Source organism: Puma concolor, chromosome F2 (assembly GCF_028749965.1).
Source record: "Puma concolor isolate L17-30 chromosome F2, mPumCon1.1.hap2, whole genome shotgun sequence".
Taxonomy (NCBI): domain Eukaryota; kingdom Metazoa; phylum Chordata; class Mammalia; order Carnivora; family Felidae; genus Puma; species Puma concolor.
Genome location: NC_141684.1, coordinates 38158179 through 38185972, shown reverse-complemented (window position 1 = coordinate 38185972; position 27794 = coordinate 38158179). Strand labels below are relative to the sequence as shown.

General features: G+C 34.1%; 1 protein-coding gene across 7 annotated transcripts in view; it reads left to right on the top strand.

Annotated features, from left to right (window-relative positions):
- VPS13B (vacuolar protein sorting 13 homolog B) overlaps window positions 1–27794 on the top strand; it is an 822593-nt gene that overhangs the window by 403654 nt on the left and 391145 nt on the right. For all 7 annotated transcript variants that reach the window (XM_086696045.1, XM_086696043.1, XM_086696044.1 and 4 more), the window contains 2 exons: window positions 2153–2280; window positions 9441–9675. In XM_086696045.1, coding sequence (XP_086552171.1) covers window positions 2153–2280; window positions 9441–9675 — 363 coding nt within the window. The remainder of the gene's footprint in view (window positions 1–2152; window positions 2281–9440; window positions 9676–27794) is intronic.

The following is a 27794-nucleotide window of genomic DNA, read 5'->3' as shown; positions in this document are numbered from 1 at the left end:
AGTGGGAGACATCACAATCCCAGACTTTAGCCTCTACTACAAAGCTGTAATCATCAAGACAGCATGGTATTGGCACAAAAACAGACACATAGACCAATGGAATAGAATAGAGCCTGCAGAAGTGGACCCACAAAAGTGTGGCCAACTAATCTTTGACAAAGCAGGATAGAATATCCAATGGAAAAAAAGACAGTCTCTTCAACAAATGGTGCTGGGAGAACTGCAGAAGGATGAAACTAGACCACTTTGTTACAACATTCACAAAAACAAACTCAAAATGGATGAAGCACCTGAATGTGAGACAGGAAACCATCATAACCCTAGAGGAGAAAGCAGGAAAAAACCTCTCTGACCTCAGCTGCAGCAATTTCTTACTTGACACAGCTCCAAAGGAAAGGGGAATTAAAAGCAAAAATGAACTATTGGGACCTCATGAAGATAAAAAGCTTCTGCACAGCAAAGGAAACAATTAACAAAAGTAAAAGGCAACAGATGGAATGGGAAAGATCTTTGCAAATGACATATTGGACCAAGGGCTAGTATCCAAAATCTATAAAGAACTCACCAAACTCCACACCCGAAAAACAAATAATCCAGTGAAGGAATGGGCAGAAGGCATGAGTAGACACTTCTCTAAAGAAGACATCCGGATGGCCAACAGGCACATGAAAAGATGCTCAACGTCGCTTCTCATCAGGGAAATACAAATCAAAACCACACTGAGATATCAGCTCACGCCAGTCAGAGTGGCTAACATGAACAAGTTAGGAGACCATAGATGCTGGCAAGGATATGGAGAAACGGGAACCCTCTTGCACTGTTGGTGAGAATGTAAACTGGTGCAGCCACTCTGGACAACAATGTGGAGGTTCCTCAAAAAATTAAAAATACATCTACCTTATGACCCAGCAATAGCACTGCTAGGAATTTACCCAAGGGCTACAGGAGTACTGATTCATAGGGGCACTTGTACCCCAATGTTTACAGCAGCACTTTCAACAATAGCCAAATTATGGAAAGAGCCTAAATGTCCATCAACTGATGAATGGATAAAGAAGTTGTGGTTTATATATACAATGGAATACTACTTGTACTTGGCAATGAGAAAGGATGACATATGGCCTTTTGTAGCAATGTGGATGGAATTGGAGAGTGTCATGCTAAGTGAGATAAGTCATACAGAGCAAGACAGATACCATATGTTTTCACTCTTATGTAGATCTTGAGAAACTTAACAGAAGACCATGGGGGTGGTGAAGGGGGGAAAAAGTTACAGAGAGGGAAGGAGGCAAACCATAAGAGACTCTTAAAAACAGAATAAACTGAGGGTTGATCGGGGGGTTGGGAGGGAGGGGAAAATGGGTGATATGCATTGAAGAGGGCACCTGTTGGGATGAGCACTGGCTGTTGTATGGAAGCCAATTTGACAATAAATTTCATATTAAAAAAATAAAGTTGGAGCCTGGTTGGCTCCGTCACTTAAGTGTCTGACTCTTGATTTCAGCCAGGTTATGATCTTCAGGTTTGTGGGATCAAATGAAGAGTGGAGCCCACTTGGGATTCTCTCTCCCTCTTGCTCTGTCCCCCTCCCTTGATTGCTCACAGGTGCGTGCATATGGTCGGTCTCTCTGTCAAAATAAATAAACTTTAAAAAAAAGTTTAGAGAGTCTATGGATAAGATTTTGTCATCAGGAGAATTCACATTTGGGAAGACCTGTTTCTTATCTATTTTGGATAAATAAAATGCTTTGTTGTTCCTTTTTTGTTTTCAAGTAAAGTTTTTATTGAGGTATCTTTATACTCAGAAATGGGTAAATTGTTAGGTTACAACTTAATTTTAGTAAAGTGTGTATATATCCATGTATTCATTAAATAGAATATTAGATTATAACATTGTTCCACATTGCCATCTCCCAGTCACCAACCCAACAGGAGTAACCAACCCTCTCCTGACTTTTAACAGATAAGTTGTGCTTATGTTTGAATAGTTGCAAGAATCAGTAATTCTATAGTCTAAAGTGATCTGATGTGTTATTTTGTAATCTCATTCAGAACTAATAAAGAAATAAATAATCTTGGAAGTAGTTTCTGTATATTTTTCTAAAACAGTAAAGTAAATGTGTGTTAATTAATTAACTGTTCTTATACTTAGAATCTCGACCATTGTCAGTTCCTGTGAAAGCCATGCTGAATATATCTGAAGGCTGTAGAAGTCCTGAAGAAAGAATGAAAGAATTTATTGGAGTAGTATGGAATGCAGTAAAGAGTCTCACACTGCAGGTAAAATAAAAGAAATGTCATGGTTTTAATTTCTATGATCCTTTTTAACTTTTAGCACCTTTGATATTGGTAAAGAAATAATCTCACTGGTAACACTTAATATCATTAAAAAATAATCTCCCTTGTAACACTTGTGTATACCATCTCATTTGTATAACTTAGATGAAAACTGTTGGTGCACTTTACATATTATTAGCAAATTATATGAAATACATCTTATATGCTATTCTTGATAAAGTTACAAATTATGCAAATTTTGAGATGTTTCTCAAATTACAAATTTCATTATACATTTTCTTTATTTTAAACTTATTTAAAAGATTCTAAATGTTCAGTATACAAATCAGAAAACACTAGACAATAGGCCACTTTGGCCAGTGGTCCTGAGGGACCTAAGATAAAGTCAGCATGGCTTAGTGACTAATGCTGAGGGGACTTTGGGGGAATGAGAAGAAGGAGGCTGTCTAAGTGGTGTTTCACATTCCAGTTTTGGCATTTGGGTGCATAATGATGCCATGAAATGGTAAAAGAAGCAGCTATGCAGAATCAGGGGCAAATAGAGAGTTTATACATACATTTGAAACACCTGTGAGATCTCCGGGCTTCTATTGGACTGTAGGATATTCATATCTGGAGCTTCAGGAAGAGATTTCACACTAGAGATATATTTTGGAAATCATCTATAGATGGATAAAACCAGGAGAATTGGTCATCCAAAAAATATGTGAAGTTGAAAGAGCAGTGGGCCAAGGGGATGCCATTTCTAAAGCAGACAGTGGAAGAGAAAGTGTCCTTGAAGGAAATTGTAGTAGAGAGATCAGAAATGTAGGAGGAAAAGCCAGATAGTTCATGAAAGGAAAGGGTGTATAGAATTTCAAGGAGCCAGGCGTTAGCGGTATCAAATTCTATATCTTAACTATGGACTCTACTTTGCTTATCTGCAATATGAAATGGTTAAATTAAATAATGTTTAAGGTTATTTCCAATTCTGACATTCTTGTGAAATTCTGGTTATTTTGCTTGTTTTATCATGATACATTGCCTTCATTAGCTTTATCACCAGCAATAAACTAAATCTTAGCTATCATTATGGATTAGTTATAAGTAGAGATACTGATTTTCCTCACTTTTTTCTTTTAAAAAATTTTTGTGGTAAGATACACTTAACATAAAATTTGCCATGTTAACCGTTTTTATGTCTGCGGTTTAGACTCATGTTCCTCATTTGACTAAGCTTATTGAGTGTAAATTAACATATAATTACAGGAGTTCTAATGATTATATCTTTGTATATGTTATTTTGAATATGACCCAGGCACTTGCTTGCTTCATTTCTAGTCTCGGCACTGTATTATACATGCTGTATATTTAGACATTTCCAGATGTTAATGTGTTCTGGAAAAGTTTAAAGGTAAAACTTGATTCTGATTAAATGATTAAAATCTAGGCCCTAAAATTCTAGTTTTTAAAATAGTAGTGTCCGTTTTCCAAGATGTTTTATGAACCAAAATATAAACCAGAAAACTCTGAAGTTGTCATCAGATAAAATAGAACATCATAACTTGAAGCCATCAAAGGATTATTCTCTTAATGGAAGTTTGAGCAAGCAAATGTGTTCGGAATCAGGATTTCTGGAAAATTGATTTTGGAGCCAAAGTTGATATTTGCTAAGCCCATGTTCTTCTTTCTTGTAATAGACTTATATTGCATTAAGATGTAAACAATATTTTCTATAACCTATTTGTTTTTAGTGGGAAAAGTAACTTCCACATTTCATCTTAATGGATTATATTACAGTACTATATGTAGTCTTGAACCATTTTTTAAAATGGGAACTTAGTTCAGGGGCCTTTTTCACAAAAGATTAGCACAAACTCAGTGCTTTGCAATTTTTCTTTATCAGTTGATCAGTAGAGATCCTATCTATTATACTGCAAAAAGCTACATTTTCATTCCAGAGCACATAATTGGCAATGGCATGCAGTTGACAAAATAGAAATACTCTGGCCTGGAATTCACTAATAAAGGAGTACATTTTCTTGTTTTTTGCCAAACTCAGTCTTGTCTTTTACATTGAAGATCACGTTTCTGTTATATGGCATTTTCTAGATGTTTTTTTATAGTTTCTGAAGCTTTCTAAGTGGCCTGTGTAATGTAGTGGACTCTTTATTTTCCATACCACGTTCCTTGATTTCGATGTGTCAAAGTGTCTCAAGTCCCATAAGGTAGTTAAGCTAGACCAATTGAATTCTCTTTCCAGGAAGTTACATACTGAATACGATCAGTGATGCAGTAATAATACTGCATGATACAGATGTCCTCATATCCAGCGCACTTCCTGGCCTATCTCCATGATCAGACAAGGGTAGGCATTTGAGGCTAGACAGACCAAATGCCAGCCACCTTACTTGTAAAAGTAATTATTTACATTTATGCTTAAAATTTTGCAAAGAATCTTTCATTATAGGCATTGAAAAGGTGACAGCAATTGCATGGTAGTTTGTTAGAGGACAAAGTTGGTAATTCAAATGTAGGCATTTTTTCATATTGTCCCTTGGTAAATATGGGGAAATGTAGATTTGTATTCATCTGGAAAAGAAGACAACCAAGGTTCACTATTGAGGTTTTTAACTTAATGCCTTATATTGGGAACATTAAGATTTCTACTATAAATGAAGGTACCCCAAATATTTTCATAGTGTATTGAGAGTTAACAAATAGGAATATGGTGATTTGGGCAGTAGTTAATAATATATTTGTTATAGTGCAAATGGAATACTGCTTATATTGGTGGCCTCTATATACATAAATACTTATAAGCAACAGTGTTTTTAAAGAAAAAGACTGAACATCTCTTATGAATCCATGAGAGCTAATATATGGATCTGACATATAGGAGATAATTCAGTGTATGTTCATTGACTTTATTTAGCAAACCTTTTTGTGAGAGTTAATACATTGTATCTTTATATCAGAGCTGACTCCCACCTCCCCACAATTACAGATGAGTAAACTGAAGTCACGGAGAGATTAATTTGTTAAAAGTTCCACGGTTAGAGTTGAACCCATTTGGCTGACATGTCAATTTTATTAATTACTAAGTTGTCTCTGTAGAATGAAATGATGAACAACAGGTATTAAGCAGTTATTTTAATTAACATCAGATACTGATACTAATAAAAATAATTGTGTTCACTTATTAATTATTTAGTGCCTGGTACATGCTAGACATGCTACTATGTACTGAGACTATAAACACAATAGGCTGATTATCTGACATTACAGACCCTATGTTCTAGTGAAAATTCTGTAAGACTATTAGTAGTTTAAAACCCTCTTGTTTCAAGTTTTTGGGTGCTGTGTTTATGTCTTTTGTCTCTTTATTCCTGACTTGCAGTTCAGTTCGTGGTCGGTATTAAAGAATGCATGAATTAAAGAAAAAGTGAATGAAAATATAACCTGAAATGTTTCTTCATGTATGTTTTTATTTGAAACTATTTTCTGAATAATACAATTCATACAGAGAACATTTCATTCTTCAGAAATTTTGCAAAATATAATTATCACTGACGTTTTAAATATTGGGGCACCTAGGTGGCTCAGTCGGTGAAGCATTGACATCAGCTTATGTCATGATCTCATGGTCTGGGAGTTCGAGCCCTGCATTCAGGCTCTCTGCTGACAGCTCAGAGCCTGAAGTTTGCTTCAGATTTTGTGTCTGCCCCTCCCCTGCTCGCACTGTGTCTCTCTCTCTCTCTCTCAAAACTAAATAAACATTTAAAAAATTAAAGTTTCAAAGGAAAGAATTCATGTTAGTGGGGAAGAGGAAATAGGAATGTTACTTAAAAGTATAGAAGATTGGGGTGCTTGGGTGGCTCAGTCAGTTAAGCGTCCGACTCTTGGTTTCAGCTCAGGTCATGATCTCTGTTTGTGAGTTCGAGCCCCTCATCAGGCTGCATGCTGACAGTGGGGATCCTGCTTGAGATTCTCTCTCCCCCTTTCTCTCTGCCTCTCCCCTGCTCACTCTCTTGTCTGTCTCTCAAAAATAAATAAACTTAAAAAAAAATTAACTGTATAGAAAATATGGTATAACAATTTTAAGCATTTACTTTAAAAAAATTTTGTTAATGTTTTTATTTATTTTTGAGAGAGAGAGAGAGAGAGACAGAGCACAAGCAAGGGAGGGGCAGAGAAAGAGGGAGACAGAATCTGAAGCAGGCTTCAGGCTCCAGCTGTCAGCACAGAGCCCCACACAGGGCCGAACTCACTACCCACGAGATTGTGACCTGAGTCAAAGTCAGACATTTAACCAACTGAGCCACCCAGGAGTCACTTAAAGCATTTACTTACAAAATGTTCTGTATAATAGACAGTGGGCTAATTAAAATGTTTAGATTAATGTGTAAGTGAAACCTATCTCAGTCTCTCTTTTTTTTTTTTAAACTGAGTTGTGAGCACAGTTATAGAGTGTACAAATTAGAAAAATCTAAGTTTACCAAACCTTACATATGGGAGATGGGTTGGGGGTACACAAAGGCATATATCTTTTCAAATGGCATATAAACTTGGAACTTCCAAAAAATTCATGATGGTCATTTCATTGATTAAAATAAATACCAAATAATTTCTGCTTTATTGGTTTATTCTCAGTGTATCATACTTAAGATTTGTAGCCTTTGACCTAATAGGAATCAAAATAGAGGTGGTTCGACTTCAAGAATTTGTAATAATCCCTTCACTTTAACACATGAATGTGTTCAATATTGGCGAAAGAACACGTTGCTACCAAAACTGAAATAAGATCCTTGAAACAGAAAGGATGTTGCCATGGAAAAATGAAGTAACACTCAGTGCAGCTGTGATGCATTAATGAATAGGATATTTTTTTTAAAAGATCATTTGTGTTTGGTGTGGCTCAGAGGGTCCCAACCAGATGGTTTCCATGAACATGATCTGACCCCCGGTTTGAGGACTTCTTACTGGCAGATTACTTCATTTTCTTTCCCTTGGATTGTCAGATCCTTACATTAATGCAAAATTTACTGCTGCAGATTTATATTCCCTTACATAAATCACTCAACATTTTACATTAAAACCACAATTTTAGACGTACAGTTTAACAGTTATTTTAAAAGTGTAAAAAGATTTATGTGATAGTTGTAGTATATATTAGAGATGTAACATTATAATAAGTTTGAGGATTTTGGATTATGTATGTGTTTTCGTTCTTATCATTATAGAAATCTCCAGAACACATATCACATTTTAGAAAGTTTATTTTTTAGAGTTGTTATGTATCTCAGAATAATCTATTTTTGAATATTTATTGCTCACGTTGTTAAATTTGATGAAATAATTTATTTCTGAATTAGTGGAATTTTGGAATATATTGTTATTTGGAAGTTTCGGCACAACTTAAATTTATTTCACAAGATATATATGTTTATATTTGTATAGTGTGGCATATTAAACTAATTACCTCACATTGTTGAAAACATTTTTTAACATAGCATCAATACCTATATGAAGTGTTAAAAACTGACTCTCTTTAGTTTGACACTATAAGCATAAATAATTGAATAATGAGAATGGTATACTGAGAATATGTTCTCAGTATGCCATAATACTTTGTGCACTTGAACTTCAGCAATTAATTGTGTTAAATATTTAAAAATATAAATGTAATACAGCTGAAACAATGTATGTTTTAGGATAAAAAATGTTGTAATCTTCAATCAATGAGCTACTTAACATATAAACACTTAAATTAGGTTGCAAGATAAAATTCTAGATGAGGTCAGACTTCATGAACCTTATATTTATTTTTATAAAATTTTACTTATATTTTTCTTCACTGAATTCAGTTTGTTCCATGCACAGAAATGTTGAAGCAAAAATGAGTAAGTTTGCTTATTTATAAGCCTGGCAGATTATTTATCATATCAAGGAATTCCAGACCTGTTACGTATCATGCTGTCACTAAGGGCTATATTAACCTCAAGTGAACATATATTAATGTATTCTTAGTTGTCTTTTATAAAATATAGTCTCTTAATTTGCTAGAATATCCAAGTATTTATCAAACAAACAAATTTTAGTTTTTGTTACATCTTGAGATAATGCCTTTGTATGCCAAATATTTTGTAGAAAATTAACAGATGACATTTTGTATTTCCTTGAGAATAATTTAAGTATGCTAGGCTGTTTGAGCAGTTTGTGAACCAGGTACAAAATATTACGTTCTAAGAACCAACTAAGACTAATAGACTTGAGCTTATATTGCTTTTGAATTAAGAACTCATGATGAATTTAATTTCTGATTTGAGATCGCTTAGTATTATTTCACCTCTCTAAGGTGCCGGGCAACCTAAGTAAACTACACTGGGGATAAGAAAGCATAAAAGTTTCACATGAAATCAAAATTTAAATAATACTTTGATGTATGATAAGAGCAGGGAATAATGCTCTAAGTTTTAAGTCTTCTGAATTTCCTTCATTACCATGTATCCATATATATAAAATGTGATACACACACACACTTGAATCTTGGGATACGTGTAAATAAAAAAAGAAAATACGTGATACAGACTTGTTATATTTTAATATTTGTCTAGAGATATCATCTGAACATTGGAAACATCTTTCCTTATTTTTTAGTTTGTAAAGTAAAAACAAAAGGCCAAATTCACATGGTAATAGCTGCTTGTGTGTGTGTGTGTGTGTGTGTGTGTGTGTGTGTGTGTGTGTGTGTTTTAAGTGAGTACAATACAATACTAGTTGGTTCTAAGGCCTTAGTTGGTGTTAATCTAATGAACTGCAAAAGAAGGAGGATTTTCTCACCTTTTTTTGCCAGCACATTTTCTGATTCAGTCGTGTTACTTGGAAATAACTGTGGAAAGGCAGATATGTTTTCATCTCATTTCACTGTGCCTTTTTGATCAAATTCATAGCAAGAAACAATGTCCTTTTAAGTGTTGTGTTCTTCAGTAAAAGTAACTCATAAAGAGGTAAGTATGGCACATTTCTTCTTCTTCTTTTTTTTTTTTTTTTGCTTGCCTGTTTATTCTGATAAAGATATTAAGTATTTGAGGGTATATTAACTTCCTTATTTAGTCTGTTCCCAATATTTTAATTTTGCTTTTTTTTTTCCTTCCCCCTAGCTTGAAGTACAGTCTTGTTGTGTATTCATTCCAAATGATAGCCTGCCTTCCCCAAGTACAATTGTATCTGGTGACATTCCTGGAACAGTAAGAAGTTGGTACCATGGACAAACCAGCATGCCTGGAATGCTTGTCCTCTGTATGCCTCAAATAAAGATTATTAGTGCTGGCCACAAGTATATGGAACCTCTGCAGGAGATTCCATTTGTCATTCCACGACCCATCCTTGAAGAAGGTACATTAAAAAATATTCTTCCTATGGTTATATTTGATAATAATATTTTTAGTTTTATTGTTTTTTAATATGCCAGTGCTTATGTAAATGAGTCTTCTCATTGAAAGATCCACATGAAAATAGATTCAGTGATCTGCAAAGTGGATTTAAAAAGAAGGGTGCACAAAGTGAATTAAGTGGTGCTGTTTATTGACATCCACACATTTTAATAAAATTCATGTATGTATAAATAGACTACAAAACATCATATGAAATGCAGAATAATCAGTAAAATGTGAAGCATAGACAAATCAAGATGACAGTTGGTTTTGGAAGTTGGCATTAAGCTGAATTAAGAATGATAAGTAGATCTTAATTTAAGCTACTTGATTTATTAATAGATACCATATATAATCAAATGAATATATTATTTACATCAAACATAATATATTTCTAGACTTCTCATTTGTTAAAATACAGTAGATAATATTGTGATGATTGGAGACATGACTCTTCAGTAAATACTTCATTTGTGATACTACAGAATTTTCAGTTGCAAATTCGTACCCTTTTGAACTTTGACATATTCATCTCAAACAATCTGTGAACCTGGAAAAGTTTTGAGTCACAAAGTAAATAGTGTGAATCTATATTTTAATAACAGGGTTCAAATGTTTTACAATGGTAAACGGTTCCACACCTTGTTCATGTTATTAGCATGTAAGTATATGAATGCTGATATCATTGAGATCACTACACATACTATTATTGAAAAGCAGATATATTCTGTGCAGTTTTTGACTTTGACTTGATGTTGATTTCTCTTTCCTTTTCTCTGTTTTGGTGTTTCCATTGAAATGTAGTTTTCTTAGGTTTATCAGAAGTAGGAATGATTTTACTGCCAGAAATGAATGTTGGTACTTAATAAAATGAATACCATTATCATAAAATCATAGAATTCTAACAGTTAGATGGAACTTCTTTAGATCTCTTACCTGTGTGATTTTGTTCTTGATGCAAGGATTCTTTTTCTAGCATATTGGATATATCCATTCTTTGATATTTGCTTCTGGTTGTAAGGAGTTCTTTATTATCACAACAGCTGTTGTGTATCATATCAAGGACGTGCTAGCCTCAGAAAATGAGCTGGGGAGTGCTTCCCTTTTTTTTGTTGTTGTTTTTTGTTGTTGTGGTGGTTTTGTTTTTGTTTTTTGGGTTTTTGTTTTATTTTAACTCTGGAATCATTTATGGAAGATTCAAATAGTTTGTCCCTTAATTTTAAAAAAGTAAAACTCATAATATTATTCCATTTAACAGCTTTTTAGACATTATTTACATACACTTTTATGCATACAATTAGATGACTTTTAGTATATTTACAGTTTATACCATCATCACCACCATCAAATTGAGAAGTTTTATCACTCAAAAAAAAAAGTTTTATCACTCAAAAAATAATCAATATACCATTAACAGTTACTCTTTCTCCCTTCATCCAAAACCCTGGCAAATGCTGACCTTCCTGTCTCTATGAATTTGCCTGTTCTAGGTGTTTAATAAGAATGGAGTCACACAATATGTGGTCTTTTGTGACTGGCTTCTCATGGGAAGTCACCATAATGCTTTTGAGGTTGACTTATTTATCAGTCTTCATTTTTATGGCTGAAAGTAATCCATTTTATGGATATACCATGTTTTCTTTATCCACTCATAGCTGGTAGACATTTGTGTTTACATCTTTTGGCTATTATGAACAATACTGCTGTGATAATTTTTGCACATCTTTTCATATGGACATATTTTAATTTCTGTTAGCTATGTACCTAGTAGTAGAATTGTTGGGTCGTATGGTAGCTCTGTGGTTAAGGTTTTGAGGAATTAACAGTCTGTCCTCCAAAGTTTTTCTGCCATTTTGCAATTCCACATCAACTTATGAAGGTTCTAATTTATTCAAGTTGTAATTGTCTTTTTGGTGTTAACCATCCCGGTGGGTATGTGGTGGATCTCATTTTGGTTGTCATTTGCAGTTCCCAAATGACTAGTGATATTGAGCATCTTTTCATGTGCTTGTTGGCCATTTGTAGAAGCTGTTTTTTATTTTCTTATTGTTTTCAAATACTTGTCCCACTTTTTAGTTGGGTTATTTATCTTTCCTTTTAATTGAGCAGTTCTTTATATATTCTGGATATTAGATTCTCATTAGATATGATTTACAAATGTCTTCTCTCATTCTATGAATTATCTTTTTTACTATCTTGATTATTTCATTTCTTTTATGTTCTTAATTCTATTTTTCCCTGCTGTATTAGACATTATTCCCTTGCTATTTTTTTTTTTTTCAATCTTAGAAATTAACACTCTTTACACAAAGTAAAATTTCATTCTGGAAATACTAAGATGCATTTTTAATTTAGTAAATCATACAATAATTTATGGTATTTACTCTCCTCCTGAACAACACACAGGTCTTTAAAGTACTTTAATTCAGCGATTCTCTCCAGATTGACTGGCTATTACTGTTATATATTTTAATTTATCTCTTATTTTTCTGAATTTTGTAAATTTAAATCATTTAAAAAATAATTGCATATATATTACATGTATACAATTAGTGCAGGGTTTGGAAAATTTATTCAATAAATGGCCAGATAGTAAATATTCTCAGTGTCATCAGCTATCTGGTTTTTGTAACAACTACTCAGCTTTGCTTTGTAGTACAGAGGCAGCCATAAATAGTATGTCAGTGAATTGACACTCCAGTAAAACTTTATTCACAAAATCTGATAATCAGTCACATTTGGTCATGGGCCACCTATGCTAACTCTATACCAATGCCTTACTGGACATTTTTTGTCACAGCCCATTCCTTTCTTCTACCTCAGATAATTTTCCTTCTGCCTTTTTTTTTTTTTTAATGATGTGCTGTTAGGAAACAATTTTTTTTTTTTTGTTTGAAACTGTATTTTGCCTTCTTTTTGGAAAGAATTTTTTTTGTTATATATATATACAGTTTTATATCTATATGTGTATGTATGTGTGTGTGTGTGTGTGTGTGTATATATATATATATATATATATACACATATGGTTTCTTACTGATTGTTTTGGCCATTAAAGATCCTTTTGTGCTTACTTTTGTTTTTCATTGCCTTTCTGAGAAATTCACCATCAGTTTGTGTTTTTTTAGTGTCTTTCGGGCAGCTTTAAGGATCTTTTTTTTTTTTTTTTTGGCTTTTAAATCTTTGTTCTTTTAAGTATTAGTATTGGTGTCTTTGTGAGCTTTTCAAGTTTTCTGGCATTTTCTCTTCATATATTGCCTCTGTCTCATTCTTTCTACATATATGTTAGACATTTTTTTTTTTTTTTTACTGTATTGTTCTTGTCTCTTTAATATTTTTCCCTTTGACTTTCTGGCCTGTAGTCTGAGTAATTTCTTTGATATTACAGTTTATTAATTTTATTTTCATCTGTATCTAATGTGCTGTTTTTTGGGGGTAAAACTTACATAATTCTAATATATCATACAGAAATGAAATACATCAACTATTAGTATACAACTTGATACATTTCATAAAATAAATCTGCCCATGTTACTAGCTTCTCAATCAAGATCAAAAATTTTACCAAAACCCAGGAGATCTTCTCTAGTCCCTTGCCGGTCTCTGTTACTTCAGAGGTACATGGTATCAGGATGTCTAAAACCATAAATTATTTTTCCTGTTTTTCAACTTTGTAATACTTTATTAAATTTTAAAGTTTGCTTATATTTTCATTTTCATTGATTTTTTTAAAATCCTTGCATTTTATTCATAATTTCCAAGGCTTTGTTATATTTCTTGATACATGAATCATTTATTTTATTGTCTGAGTCCTGCTGATTCTTGCCTGTATGCCTAGTGTTGTTCTTTGTGGTTTTTTTTGTTTGTTTCTTTGTTGCTCCTTTTTGTGGGGGAGAGTCTACTTATTTTTCCTGGAAATATTTGTCTAGAAATTTTTTTGAAGATGAGCTCAAAGATTCTTCCTTTGTAGTTCAAATTTATTTCTGATGTATTGGGAGCATTACCAGTTTACAACCACTTGAAACTAGAGGCTTTTATACCATGTAGATAATAAAAATTCAAGTTACAATCTTTTATGAGGCTTGGTTTGTGGTTATATGTATTTTTTTCCACTCTGTTCAAGGTTCAGCTTTCTGATCATGTACAGAGGGTAAAAACAGGGCAGTTTTATTTCTAGTTTATTCTAACATTAATATTGTAGCCATATGCATTAAAATCTTATGTTCTATTAGGTTCTACAATGCAAGTGTCAACAAGGATGTTCCATTTCACCAGGTTTGAAATGCCTCAACCAATTTGTTTTGCTTACCTCTGAGTTCCTGACTTTTCTCAGTCAGGAACTGACTTTATAAATAAATAAAGCCTTAATAAAGCCTTACTTTTTTGGGGAAACCCACTAATGAATTTAAGAAGATATGGAGTGCAGGGGCGCCTGGGTCTTTGTGACACTCATTCGGTTGAGCATCCGACTTCAGCTCAGGTCATGATCTTGCGGTTTGTGAGTTCGAGCCCCGCATCAGGCTCTGTGCTGACAGCTCAGAGCCTGGAGCCTGCTTCAGATTCTGTGTGTCCCTATCTCTCTGCCCCTCCCCGCTCATTCCCCCCACCCCCGTCAAAACAAAAAAAAACATTAAAAAATTTAAAAAAAAAAGAAGAGGGGCGCCTGGGTGGCGCAGTCGGTTAAGCGTCCGACTTCAGCCAGGTCACGATCTCGTGGTCCGTGAGTTCGAGCCCCGCATCAGGCTCTGGGCTGATGGCTCGGAGCCTGGAGCCTGTTTCCGATTCTGTGTCTCCCTCTCTCTGCCCCTCCCCCGTTCATGCTCTGTCTCTCTCTGTCCCAAAAATAAATAAAAAACGTTGAAAAAAAAAAAATTTAAAAAAAAAAAAAAAAAAAAAAAAAAAAAAAAGAAGATACGGAGTGCATGTCTCTGTATGTGTAAACCAGTTCATATAAATTTTATTCATAGTGTGATGTATAAACATTTTATAAATATATTCATCCTTTTTGTTTTTAGCACAAATGTCATTCAAGGCACTAAATCTACCAGGTTGCTGGAAATACAGTCCCTCAGTGATTTAAAGATGTGACAATATCATATCCCCCTTTTATCTAATGGATTTTATGAAAGGACTGATATATACTGCCCTACTATTCTTTATCTTTTGAATACTCTTTAAAATCCCTGTTATAGCACTTCTGCCAGCTTCTTTTTCTCCTCTTGTATGATAAATACTTTCTTCTCACCTTGTTTTTCAAATGCATTGTGAATGACTTAAGGAACTACAGAAGTCTCCATCTTTAAAGCAGAAGGTGTTATATTCTGATATTTTATTCCTAGAACTGAGTTAGATAGCATCTTAGTTTGCTTTGAACATTTAAAAAAATCACACACCAGATGGAGAGGGCAAGAATCAGATAGAAACTTCTAAAGTCTATTTTTCTTACTCCCTGGGAGAAAATAGTGTGACAATATAATCAGCCCTGAAACCTAAAGTAAAAACAGTTTTTTGTTTTTTTGTTTTTTACTACATGGTTATTCTCATTGGCCAAACCTACCTTGAGGGAAGGAGATTATTTCATGAGATTTGAACATCCATTGTCTAATACCATGTTTTGTAATCCCCATATGTTTGTTTTATCCAGATTTTTTTCTTACAAATGATTTCTAGTTTCATACCTTTGTGGTTGGAAAAGATAATTGATGTGATTTCATTCTTCTTGAATTTATTGAGACTTGTGTTGTAGCCTAGCATGTAATCTGCCCTGGACAATGTTCCATGTGTCCTTGAAAAGAAGTGATGCTTCTGCTTTTGGATAGAATAATCTGTATGTATCTCTTTAGTCCATCTGATCTAATGTGTCTTTTAAGGCCAATGTTTCCTTATTAATTTTCTGTCCTGAGTTATCTCCTCATTGATACAAGTGGAGTATTAAAGTCTCCTACTATTCTTATCCTGCCATCTATTTTTGCCTTTACTTCTGTTAATATTTGCTGTATGTATTTAGGTGCTTCTTTTGGGTGCATAAATGTTTAAAAATGTTATATCCTATTGTTGGATTGATCCTTTCATCATTGTATAATGCTCTCCTTTATTTTAATGCTCTCCTTTATTTTGAAGTCCAGAATCATGATGCCTTCAGCTTTGCTTTGCTTTTTTCAGGATTGCTTTAGCTAATTCTACTCCTAAAACCAGTACTGCATTGTATGTTAACCAATTGGAATTTAAATAAAATTTGAAAAGAAAAAAAGAGTCTATTTTGTCTGACATAAGTATTTCTACCCCAACTTTCTTTTCATTGCCATTTGCATGGAATATCCTTTTCCATCCTCTTACTTTGAGTCTGTGTGTGTCTTTAGATTTGAAGAGAGTCTCTTGTAGGCAACAGATATATGGGTTTTGTTTTTTATAATTCATTCATTCAGTCACTCTGTGTCTTTTGATGGGGAGTTTAGTCTATTTTCATTTAAAGTAATTATCCATTGGTATATATTTATTGTCATTTTGTTTATTGTTTCCCAGCTGTTTTTTGCAGTTCTTCTCTGTTCCTTTTCTTCTTTTTCTCTCTTATGCTTTGATTGTTTCCTTTAATGTTGTATTTAGATTTTTTTTTCTTTTGTGCATTTACTAGAAGTTTTTTCTTTGTGGTTACTGTGAGGTTTACACATATCATCTTTTGTATATAACAGTCATTTTAAAGTTCACAGTAACTTAATTTTTAATACATTTCAAAGCTTTATATTTTTACTTTCCCCCACCTATATCTCATATTTTTAAAGGCATAATTTTTTTAAATGTTTATATATTTTGAGAGAGAGAGAGACAGTGCGGTAGAGGGAGGGGCAGAGAGAGAGAGAGAGAGAGAGAGAGAGAGAAATCCTTGCTGTCAGCACAGAGCCTGACGAGGGGCTTGGGCCCATGAACTGTGAGATCATGAGCTGAGCCAAAATCAAGAGTTGGACACTTAACCAACTGAGCCACCTACGTGCCCCTTATGTTTCATATTTTTGATGATTCATTTTACATCTTTTTATGTATCCCTGAACTAATTATTATTTTTTTAAATTTTTACAACTTTTAAATTTTATAAACTTGGTTTATAAGTAATATGTCTACTACTTTTATTATTTATTTACCTTTTCCAGTGTAATTTTTACTTTTGTATGTTTTCTTATTAAATAGTACATTGTATTTTTAGTTTATTCTTTTGAACATTTCTTGTAGCCTGTTTTAAGTAGATGAACTCCTTTACCTTTTGCTTAACTGGAAAATTCTCAATCTTTCTGAATGATAATGTCTGGGTATAGAATTCTTGGTTGGCCGTTTTTTTTTTTTTCCTTTTAGCCTTTTGACTATATCATGCCACTCTTTTTTGATCTATAAAGTTTTTGCTGAAATATCTGCTAATTGCCTTAGGGGGTTTTCCCTGTATGTAATATGTTGCTGTTCTCTTATTACTCTCTGTTTACCTTTTATCATTTTAATGAGAATGTGTCTTGGTGTGTTTCTCTTTGGGTTCATCTTATTTGGGCCTCTCTGATCGTCCTGGACATAGATGTCTGTTTGCTTCCCCCAGATTATGGATGTTTTTAGCCATTATTTCTTCAAATAAATTTTTCTTGACTTTTCTCTCTTTTCTCCTTCTGGGACTCGGATAATGAGAATGTTATTCCATTTGATATTCTCCCAGAGGTCCCTTAAAGTATCCTTACTTCTTTTAATTCTTTTTTAATTTTTATGCTTTTTGTTTTCCATTCCTTTGTTTTTCATTCATTGATGGTGCTTCTGTTTCATCCATTCTGCTGTTAAATCCCTCTAGTATACTTGTAAGTTTAGTTTTAATATTTCGTGTTTTCTTATTTTCTGTCTCTTTGTGGAAGGAAATTCTTGGTGCTTCTCCATTGCTTAGATAGGTGAGCATCTTTATGACCATTACTTTGAACCCTTTATCTCGTAGGTTGCCTCTCTCCATTTCATTAAGGTCTTTTCCTGTGGATTTGCCTTGTTCTTTGGAATATATTCTTCTGTCTACTCATTTTGCTTGTTTCTCTGTGTTTGTATGTATTAGATGAAATGGCTATCTCCCTCAACCTTGAAGGAATAGTCTTGTGTAGGAGGTGTTTTGTGTGGCCCAGGTGTTTTGTGTGTCCTGTGGCTACCAGAGCTAGTCATTCTATGGGCATCCCCACAGATGTAGACATCCTGTGGGCTGTTTGTCCCCTGGCTTTGATAGGGCTTCAGTTGGTATTGTGTGCAAGGTGGGGCTCTAGGTACTCACCTGGCTTATGTATCTTGGCTACTGCATGGGGAGAGTGGGCTTCCAGCTGCTTGCCTGTTCTGGTTGTGGCTTGCATTCTTGGTGGATTGGGCATGACTTGGGATACTTATCCTGCTTTTTTTACACCTTGGGTGCTACATGGAAGTGGGGAGGGGCAGGAGGCTCACCCAGCCTGTTCAAGGTGAGTGGTGGGCAGACCACACCTACCCACTGGTGCCAGAAGCCTAGAAGGGGTCCACCTAAAATGGTACTTGTTGGCTCCTTCACCAACAAGGTAGGATGAGAATGCAAAAATGGCTGTTGACAGCACATCCGTCCACAGCAGACTGCTTTTTTACATTTTTAAATTATTTAATTTAAAATTACAGATTCCTGTCTCTCTTTAAAATTAGTAAATGGGTCTCCCTGTGTTATGGTCTAGGGGCTTTTTCTTGTTTTTGTGCTGGATCATAGGGCAAATGAGTTTGTGGGCAAACCCTTTAAGAACAGATCTTTGTTCTCTAATGTACTGTGATTCTTCTGGTCTTAATCTTTATTGGTATTCAAAACTAGACATTAAAATTGTTTTAATGTTCATTCATTTTTGAGAGAGCACGAGTTGGGGAGGGACAGAGAGAGACACACACACACACACACACAGAATTCGAAGCAGTCTCCAGGCTCTGAGCTGTCAGCACAGAGCCTAACATGGAGTTCAAAGCCATGAACCCTGAGATCATGACCTGAGCCAAAGTCAGACACTCAACCAACTGAGCCACCCAGGATCCCCAAAACCAGACATTTTACACCTTGTCTCTACTATGCCTGCCTCCAAGGTCAGGATTCCTGATTTGGGGCACAATCCCTTAACTTTTCCAGGGTGTATTCTGTATTTGTAGGAACCCTCCCTCATGTGCCTCCTCTGAGGTGGTTTTTGGGGCAAGGTGTGTCTGCCTTCCCACTCTTCTACGTGTGTCTTTCTTGGCTTTTGAGTGGAGGTGCTACTCATCTAGTTCATGGATCCTAGAGGAAAAGCATGCCATATGTAGTTATAAATTTGTTGTGTCCATGGGAGGAGGTGAGTTCAGGGTCTTCCTATGTCACCATCTTGAACTCTCTCATGAAGAATTGATGTTAACAAACCTACAGAGTGTGTGTGTGTGTGTGTGTGTGTGTGTGTGTGTGTGTGTGTGTGTGTTTTATTTGAGAAAGGAGAGAGGGTGGTATTTGTGTGTATGTATGCGTTGATATTCTTAGGTTGCAAGGAACAGAAATCAAGTCAGGAGAACTTAAACAAAAATGGAACTTATGATTCATTCTCCATATATTCTATTACAGAAAGCAACTTTAACTTTTAGTTAAAATTTTGATACTAATCTCACTATTTGTCTCTGGTAATTATGAGCACCATGCTTTCAATTAAAACTTTCTCTTATTTCTTTCTTTGTTGTTTTCCTTGTCCTGACAACTCCTCTTGAATTATTTTTTCTTGCTTTTTCTTTGGTGTTGCTTGGTTATTCTGAGTTACAGATTTCTCTTGAAACTAATTTATCGAAACCAATTATTTAAACTTACGGAATGAATAACAATAATATTTCCTATGTAACTAAAGTTTTGTGCTTCAAACCGTTTATTTGATGGAAATATTTCAGTATATTGCACGGTGTGTGTGTGTGTGTGTGTATGTGTGTGTGTATGTGTATAGTGATGGGTTGTTAATCATACCGCTCTGATTTACAAAGGAAATTCAAATCCATTGTTTCTGTAGAGAAAAGTAGGGCTGCTCTCCCCACTGCTTGCTACTGCCCACCCCCAGCCTCACTATCTTTTTCTGTGTTTAAACAAGGACAACTCTACTGTTGCAGGGTCTTAGCATATGCTGTATATGTGACTGCCTCCTTCTTGATCTTTTTTCTAGCCTTTCTTCTCACTTTTTAGGCTTCTATGTATTTAACTTGCCAGCTCCGTCTGTTCTGTGATGTTACTGCTTCTGACTCATCACTCTTAATACTCCTATCCCTATTTTAATTATTTTTGTTCAGCTCCTGATTGCCCTCCTAGGGTAAAAAGTGTAAGAAGTGTATCTGTCTTGTTCACGGTACTATTCCTATCATTTAGCACAATTTAGCACAATGAATGGCATGAAATAGGGGTTCACTAAATAGTTGTAGAGTATGCTATTCGGCAAATAATTTTTGGTTACTGTAAGGAGAAAAAAGAACTTAAAGAATGAAAAGGTAGGGGCGCCTGGGTGGCGCAGTCGGTTAAGCGTCCGACTTCAGCCAGGTCACGATCTCGCGGTCCGTGAGTTCGAGCCCCGCGTCGGGCTCTGGGCTGGTGGCTCGGAGCCTGGAGCCTGTTTCCGATTCTGTGTCTCTCTCTCTCTCTGCCCCTCCCCCGTTCATGCTCTGTCTCTCTCTGTCCCAAAAATAAATAAACGTTGGGAAAAAAAAAATTTAAAAAAAAAAAAGAATGAAAAGGTAAATTTCTGATGTGTCTTCAAGTTCATAAATAATTGAAAAAAAATTCTTTGTCATTATGACATGAAAAAAAAGAAAAACAATTACAAAATGATTAATAGAATGAGTATGGAGGGTTCTCCTAGATTTCAGGCATAACTGAATTTGGACTTCAAAAGTTCATAATGAGGAGCTGTTTGTTGAAATGTGTCATCTGATTTCAATTGCCATAGAAAGGGAGAGATGATCTCTAATGTGGTCAGATCCAATCTGTATAGGGTGTTTGGGTCAAAATCAACATCTTGAGTTTCATTACGAAGCATTTGCAGTGAGGCTTGCAGATGTAATTTGCTACATCTATCTCACACCTCTGAGCAGATGGGTTTCTACACTGTGCCTAGTAGAGGTTTGTTTTTTCTTCTTTGAAAGAGTTGCCTGCAACTTTAATAAAATATTTTGACAGAAATGGAATATTGAGATCATTTATAAATTAAAACTTTGCTATTGTTGGCTTTAGTGAATTTTCATAGAAACTGATGTTAAAATTGTTGAGCATCTATGAAAAACAGAAAGTTTTCCCATGTAATTCTTTTTTATCTTTTTGGTTTATATTGTTCTATCTTGAGTTTTTTAATATCTTAATATGATAATTATAATTTCTACTTCTTCTGAAAGAAGATGTACTATTACATTAGATTTTTTCCAGTTTTACTCAATGTCTTTAATTGTAGTCCTTAATCCATATGTAAATAAGATACCTTGGGGAAAAGAAGCAGCTCAGAAAAAAGCTTAAGATTTGTTCTCGATGCTGCTGCTGTTAAATCTCTTGGATACCATCATGTATGTATTACAAATGAAGTTAAGGTGTTGAAATGCCTAAATGTTGTTAATACAATTGCTGTATACATCATTATTTTCTCAATAGCTCACATCCATCCTGCTCCATCATTTGTTTAGTCATGGATTCTGTGACTTTCAAAGACTTGAGAATGAACCTTACTTAATTGCTTCCCTGTCAGTCAATTTTGTATTTCCCAACAGCCCCCCACACACATATGCGATCAATTTTATAAACAAAAACAAAAATGGCAGAACTAGTGTATATTTTACCTTTAAAATATATAATTTAAAATTCACTTAAGATCATAAAAAATGGGTTTTTGAAATGATACCAAGGTAACATAGTTTCATTAAAGGAATTTTTTAAAAATTGGGATATAATTGACACATAGCATTGTGTAAGTTTAAGGTATATAACATATCAGTTTGCTACATTTATATATTGCAATATGATTATCATCATGGTGTCAGCTAACGCTTCTGTAGGTCACATAATTATCATTTCTCTTTTGTGATGAGAACATTTAATACCTAGTCTCTTAGCAACTTTAAAGTATGTAATACAGTATTACTGACTATAATCAGTAAGTTGTACATTAGGATTCCAGAACTTCTTCATCTTCTAGTTGCAAGTTTGTAACCTTTAACAGCATCCCCCCAATTTTCCCACCCCTGAGCCCCTGGTAACCACCATCCTACTCTCTGTCTCTGTGAGTACAGCTTGTTTAGATTCCATATGCAAGTGATATATAGTATTTGTCTTCCTCTCTCTGACTTATCTCACTTAGCATAAGTCTTCAATAAAGGAACTTTTAAAGCACGAATATACAAGAGAGAAAAATCACTTTGGTGATAACCAGTGTTAACGATTTAGTTTTGTATTTCTTCCCAGAGCTTGTTTTTTCTATTTTGTTTGATAAATATATACATACATATACGTATATAGTATCCATGTTGTAAAATGATTATATTCATAATGTACAGTTAAGATAATAACTCCTGAAAAAATTTTCAGTACTTTTTTTTCCATTTATTATATTCTGCACATTTCACAGGGGCATAACATGTTTTGAAACCATTTCCATCTAAAAGTAAGAGGATTCAAAAAAAATCTGCCTTAACTCTTGGGTTTAGTGTATGTGGACTTTGTCCTTTGTAAATCATATTTTCTCAGGTTACAAGGAACAGAGAAAGTCAAATTATCTTAGGGAAAGGGCATTCAGTGATCTCTAATCATCAATAGAAGAGTCTCAGAAGTGATCATTAGCGACCAAAGTATGCCAGAGAGTGGAATGTAAATGAGGACCTTGAACAATAGTAGCTCTGCTCACCCACTGACAAGTTGGGCTTGACTGTTTCCTTTTCTACTACTGTCCTTATATTTTTAAATACCTCTTTTGAAATATAATTTACATTCATAATATTTACTCATTGTATGCCTACAGTTCAGCGATTTTTGAGGAAATGTATAAAGATATGCAACCATCACTACAATACCATTGTATAACATTTCTGTCACCTCAGATTTCCCTTATGTCCATTTTGCAATTAATTTCTGTTCCCCACACTCCAGTCCTAACCCCCTATTGATCTGATTTCTGTCTTTATAAACTTGGCTTTTCTGGACACTTATTAAAAGGGAATCATACAGTATGTAGTTTTTTGCATCTTAAGACCTTATGTATTTATGTATCAGTGTACCCAGGGTACACTTTTCTTCACTTAGTATAATATTTTCATTAAAAAAATTTTTTTTACATTTATTTATTTTTGATAGAGACAGAGCACAAGTGGGGGGGAGGGCAGAGAGACAGGGATACACAGAATCCAAAGTGGGCTCCAGGCTCTGAGCTGTCAGCACAGAGCCCGACACAGGGCTCAAACTCAAACCACAAGATCATGACCTGAGCCAATGTCGGACGCTTAACCGACTGAGCCACCCAGGTACCCCATCACTTAGTGTAATATTTTTAAAGTTCATTCATGATATACCATGTATCATTATGTACCATGTACATAATGACAATTAGTAATAATTCTGTGGTTATGTCACATTTTGTTTATTAATTTTACAGTTAATATTCAATTGTGCAGTCATCAGTTTTTGACTATTATGATTAATGCTGCTATGAACATTTGGGTACATGAATTTATATAGACAAATATTATTTATCATGGATAGAGTCTTTGGGGTAGAATTACTGGATTTTACAGTAACTTTTTATTGAACATTTCAAGAAATTGCCCAACATTTCAGAAGTGATTGTACCATTTGACATTACCACTATTAACGTATTAGAGTTTTACTTTCAATATATCTTTGCCAGCACTTGGTATTTCTGCCATTCTAAAAGAGTATGTAGTACTTTATTGGGGCAGTCAGTTTGCGTTTCTGTAATGACTAATGTTAATCGACTTTTTTCATGTACTTACTACATATTTCCTTAGTGAAATGTGTATTTAAATTGTCCATTTTTTAGTTATCTTCTAATTTTTGAGTTGTAAGAGTTCTTATATGTTCTAGATGCAGGTCCTTTTTCAGATATGTTATTTACTAATATTTTCTTCTAGGTTGGGGCTTTTGTTTGCATTTTCTTTTTTTTTTTTTTTTTAATTCAAATTCCAGTTAGTTAGCTTGCAGTGTTATTTGTTTCAGGTATACAATATAGTAGTGATTAACCACTTTGATACATCACCAGGTGCTCATCACAACAAGTGCACTCCTTAATCCGCATCACTTATTTTACCCATCCCTCCACCTGCCTCTCCTCCGGTATCTGTCAGTTCTTTATAGTTGAGTCTGTTTCTTCATTTGCTTCTCTCCCTCTTTACTTTTTTATCCTCTGTGCTTGTTTGTTTTGTTTCTTAACTTGCACATATGGGTGAAATCATATGGTATTTGTCTTACTGACTGACTTATTTCACTTAGCATAATACTCAGTAGCTCCATTCACATTATTGCAAATGGGAAGATTTCATTCTCTTTATTATGGTTGAGTAATATTCCATTATGTATATATATACTGCATTGTCTTTATCCATTCATCAGTTGATGGACACTGGGGCTGTTTCCGTAGTTTGAATTTGCATTTTCCTAATATTTTTATAACTTAAATTTTAGAATTTAATAAAATCCTCTTTCATTTTCTTTATTAATTGTGCTTTGGGTGACTTAGTTTTAACTCTTACAATATGGTCTATGGTCCTTTTTGATTTTTTTTTTTTGTATGATATGAGGTAAGAGTCTTAAATTCATTTTATTATATGTGGATATTTAATTTTCTTAGCATCATATTCAAAAGATTGTCCTTATGGAACTGTCTTGGCACCTTTGCTGAAAATCAGTCAACCATAAATCTAAGTCACTTTTTCCCTCCTGTACTCTCAATTCTATTCCATTGATCTATATGCCTATCCTTGTGCCTGTACCACACAGTGATAATTACTGTGGTGTTATATTGTCTTTAAAATTATGTACTACAAGTCGTCCAACTTCCTTTTTTTTCTTTGAAATTATTTTGTCTATTTTAGATTCTTTGCATTCCTGTGCAAGTTTAAGCGTTAGCTTATTGGTTTCTACAAAAAAGAGCCTGCAAAGACTTTGATAGGAATGGCATTTAACTTACAAATGAAATATTGGGGATATTTCCCATCTTGACAATGTTGAGTCCTTCAGTTTATGATCCTAAAATGTTTCTCCTTTTATTTATGTCTTCAATTTTATTCAGCAGTATTTTGCAGATTTCAGTGTCTTGAATGCCTTGCATGTCCTTGTTAAAATTTTAAAATGCATTTAAGTTGCTGTGAATGGAATTATGTTTATTTTCATTTTTAAAATTTTTCATTGCCTGTATCTAAAAGTATAATTTTGTATATTTCCCTCATATCCTGTGACCTCACCAGACTTGTTTATTCTAGTTGTTAGTGTGGAGTCTCTGAAATTTTCTATAAAGTGAGCCATGCCATCTATGAATAAAGACTCTGTTACTTCTTTGTTTTCAATCTGCACGTCATTATTTTTTTCTTTTGTTTTTACCTTAGTACATTGGCTGGAATCTTCGGTACAATGCTGCGTAGAACTAATGAGAACACATATCCTTGCCTTATTCCCAAGTCTAGAGAGAAAGCCTATAGAATGTCACTACTAAGTATTATGGTAGCTATGTATTTTTCATAGATGTCCTTCATCAGGTTAAGAAAGATCCATTCTATTCCCAATTTTTTCAGGATTTTACCATGAAATGGTTTGAGTTTTTTCAGATGCTTTTATGAAACCATTCAGATACTGGTGTGTGTGTCTTTTACTATTAATGTTGCATATTAATCAGTTTTACATAATTAATTGATTAAATGATTAAACTAATCTTGGATTTGGAGATGGATCCTGCTTGGTTATGGTGTATCATCTCTTCATATGGTACTGGACACAGTTTACTTTTTTTTTTTTTTTTAAGGATTTTGTATATATTTTCATGACAGATTTTAGTTTATAGTTTTCTGGCAGCGTCTGCCCTGGTTTTCATAACAGGATAATGCTAGCCTTGTAGAATGAGTTGGGAAGTCTTTCCACCTGTTCTGTTTCTGGAAGAGTTCCTGGACAAATAGCATTATTTTGTTAATTTTGGTAGAAATCACCCTTGAAGCCCTGGGGAATGGGTAGACCTTTTTTTGTAGAAAGTTTTTGAATTAATAATTCAATCACTTTATTTGTTTCAGGTCTATTCAGAGTTTCTGTTCCTCTTCTAGTCAGTCTTAATAAATTGTGTCTAGGAAGTTATCCATTTAAGTTTTCTAAATTGTTGCGGCATACAGAATTGTTCACAATACTGTATTTTAATCCTTTTAAATTTCTTTAGGGTTGATGTAATATTCCTCCTTTAATTCTTCATTTTAGTAAGTTGTGGATTCTCCTTTTTTTGAGGTTAGTCTAGTTAAAGGGTTATCACATTGCTGATCTATTCATAGAATCAACTTTTAGCTTTATTGTTTTTCTGTTGTGTTTCTTAAGGGGATAACTTAAGTTATGGATATGAAATGTATGATGCAGACACTTAATACTATAAACTTTTCTTTAAGCATTATTCTAATTTCCAAATACTGTTACTTACTTCACAATATTTTGAATTTTCTTTATGCTTTCTTCTCTGGCCCCCAGTTATTTAGAAACCATGCATTGTTTAACTTCCATGTATTTGAAAATTTCAGGTTTCTATTTTTTCCTGTTTTCTAATTTAGTCCCATTGTGGTCTAGACCATATATTTAATAATAATTTCAATCCTTTTAACTATATTAAGACTTGCATTATGGTCTATCATATGGTCTATGGTGTTCCATATGTGCTTCAGTGAATTTTCTACAGTAGTTGGTGCAACATTCTATGTATGTCAGTTAGATCAAATGGGTTGATATTGCTTTATACTCTTCTGTACCAATGCTGACTTTCTATCTACTTATTCTGTTATTGAGAGTGGAGTATTGAGATATTCAAGTGTTACTGTTTAGTTGCTTAGCTTTAAATCTTGTCAGGTTTTGCTTCATATATTTCCCTATTAAATGTCTTTCTTTCTATAATACTTTCTTAAATTTATTTTGTTATTTATTATAGTTATTCCAGTATTTTTGTGCTTATAGTTTTTATGATGTATCTTTCCCATCCTTTTACTTTAAATTTTTAAAAATATTTTATTTGATATTTGAGAGAGAGTGTGTCAACAGGTAAAGGGAAGAGAGAGAGGAGGAGAGAGGATCCAAAGTAGACTTCATGCTGACAGGCTAACAACTGCAAGCCTGATGCAGTGTTTGAACTCATGAATGTTGAGATCACGAACTGAGCTCAAGTTGGATGCTCAACTGACTGAGCAACCCATGTTCCCCTCCCCCATCCTTTTACTTTAAATGTAGTTCTGTTTTTGAATGAAGGTAATTAATTTAGTTAGGTCTTGCTTATTTTTGCAGTCTGAAAATACCTTATTTTTAAGTGAGGTGTTTAGACCATCTATATTTTGTGTCTTATTGACATATTTGAATAAAATGGGTCATTAGCTATTTTTTGTTTTGTGTATTTTGTTCCTCTGATCTTTTTTTACTGCCTCCTATATCTGAAATGTATATTTTAGTGTACAATTCTATTTTCTCCATCAGTTTTTCTTTTTACTATGTATTGTTTTTTATAATTATGGTTCTCTTTTCTGAGGAAACTGGATTTTATCTCTTTTTTTAATGTATTTATTTTTGAAAGAGCAAGCAAGCAAGTGTGTGGGAGGGACAGAGAGAGAGAGAGAGAGAAAGGGGGGTACAAAGGATTCCAAGTAGGTCTCACGCTGACAGCAGTAAGCCTGATGCAGGGCTCAAACTCACGAACCATGAGATCGTGACTTGACCAGAAGTCAGACACTCAACTGACTGAGCCACCCAGGGTATACACCCTACTGTATACTTTTTTAAAGGTGACTCTAGGAATTGTATTATTATGCTCCTGAATTTATCACACTTTAACTTAGATATATTTTAACTTAATCTTTTTT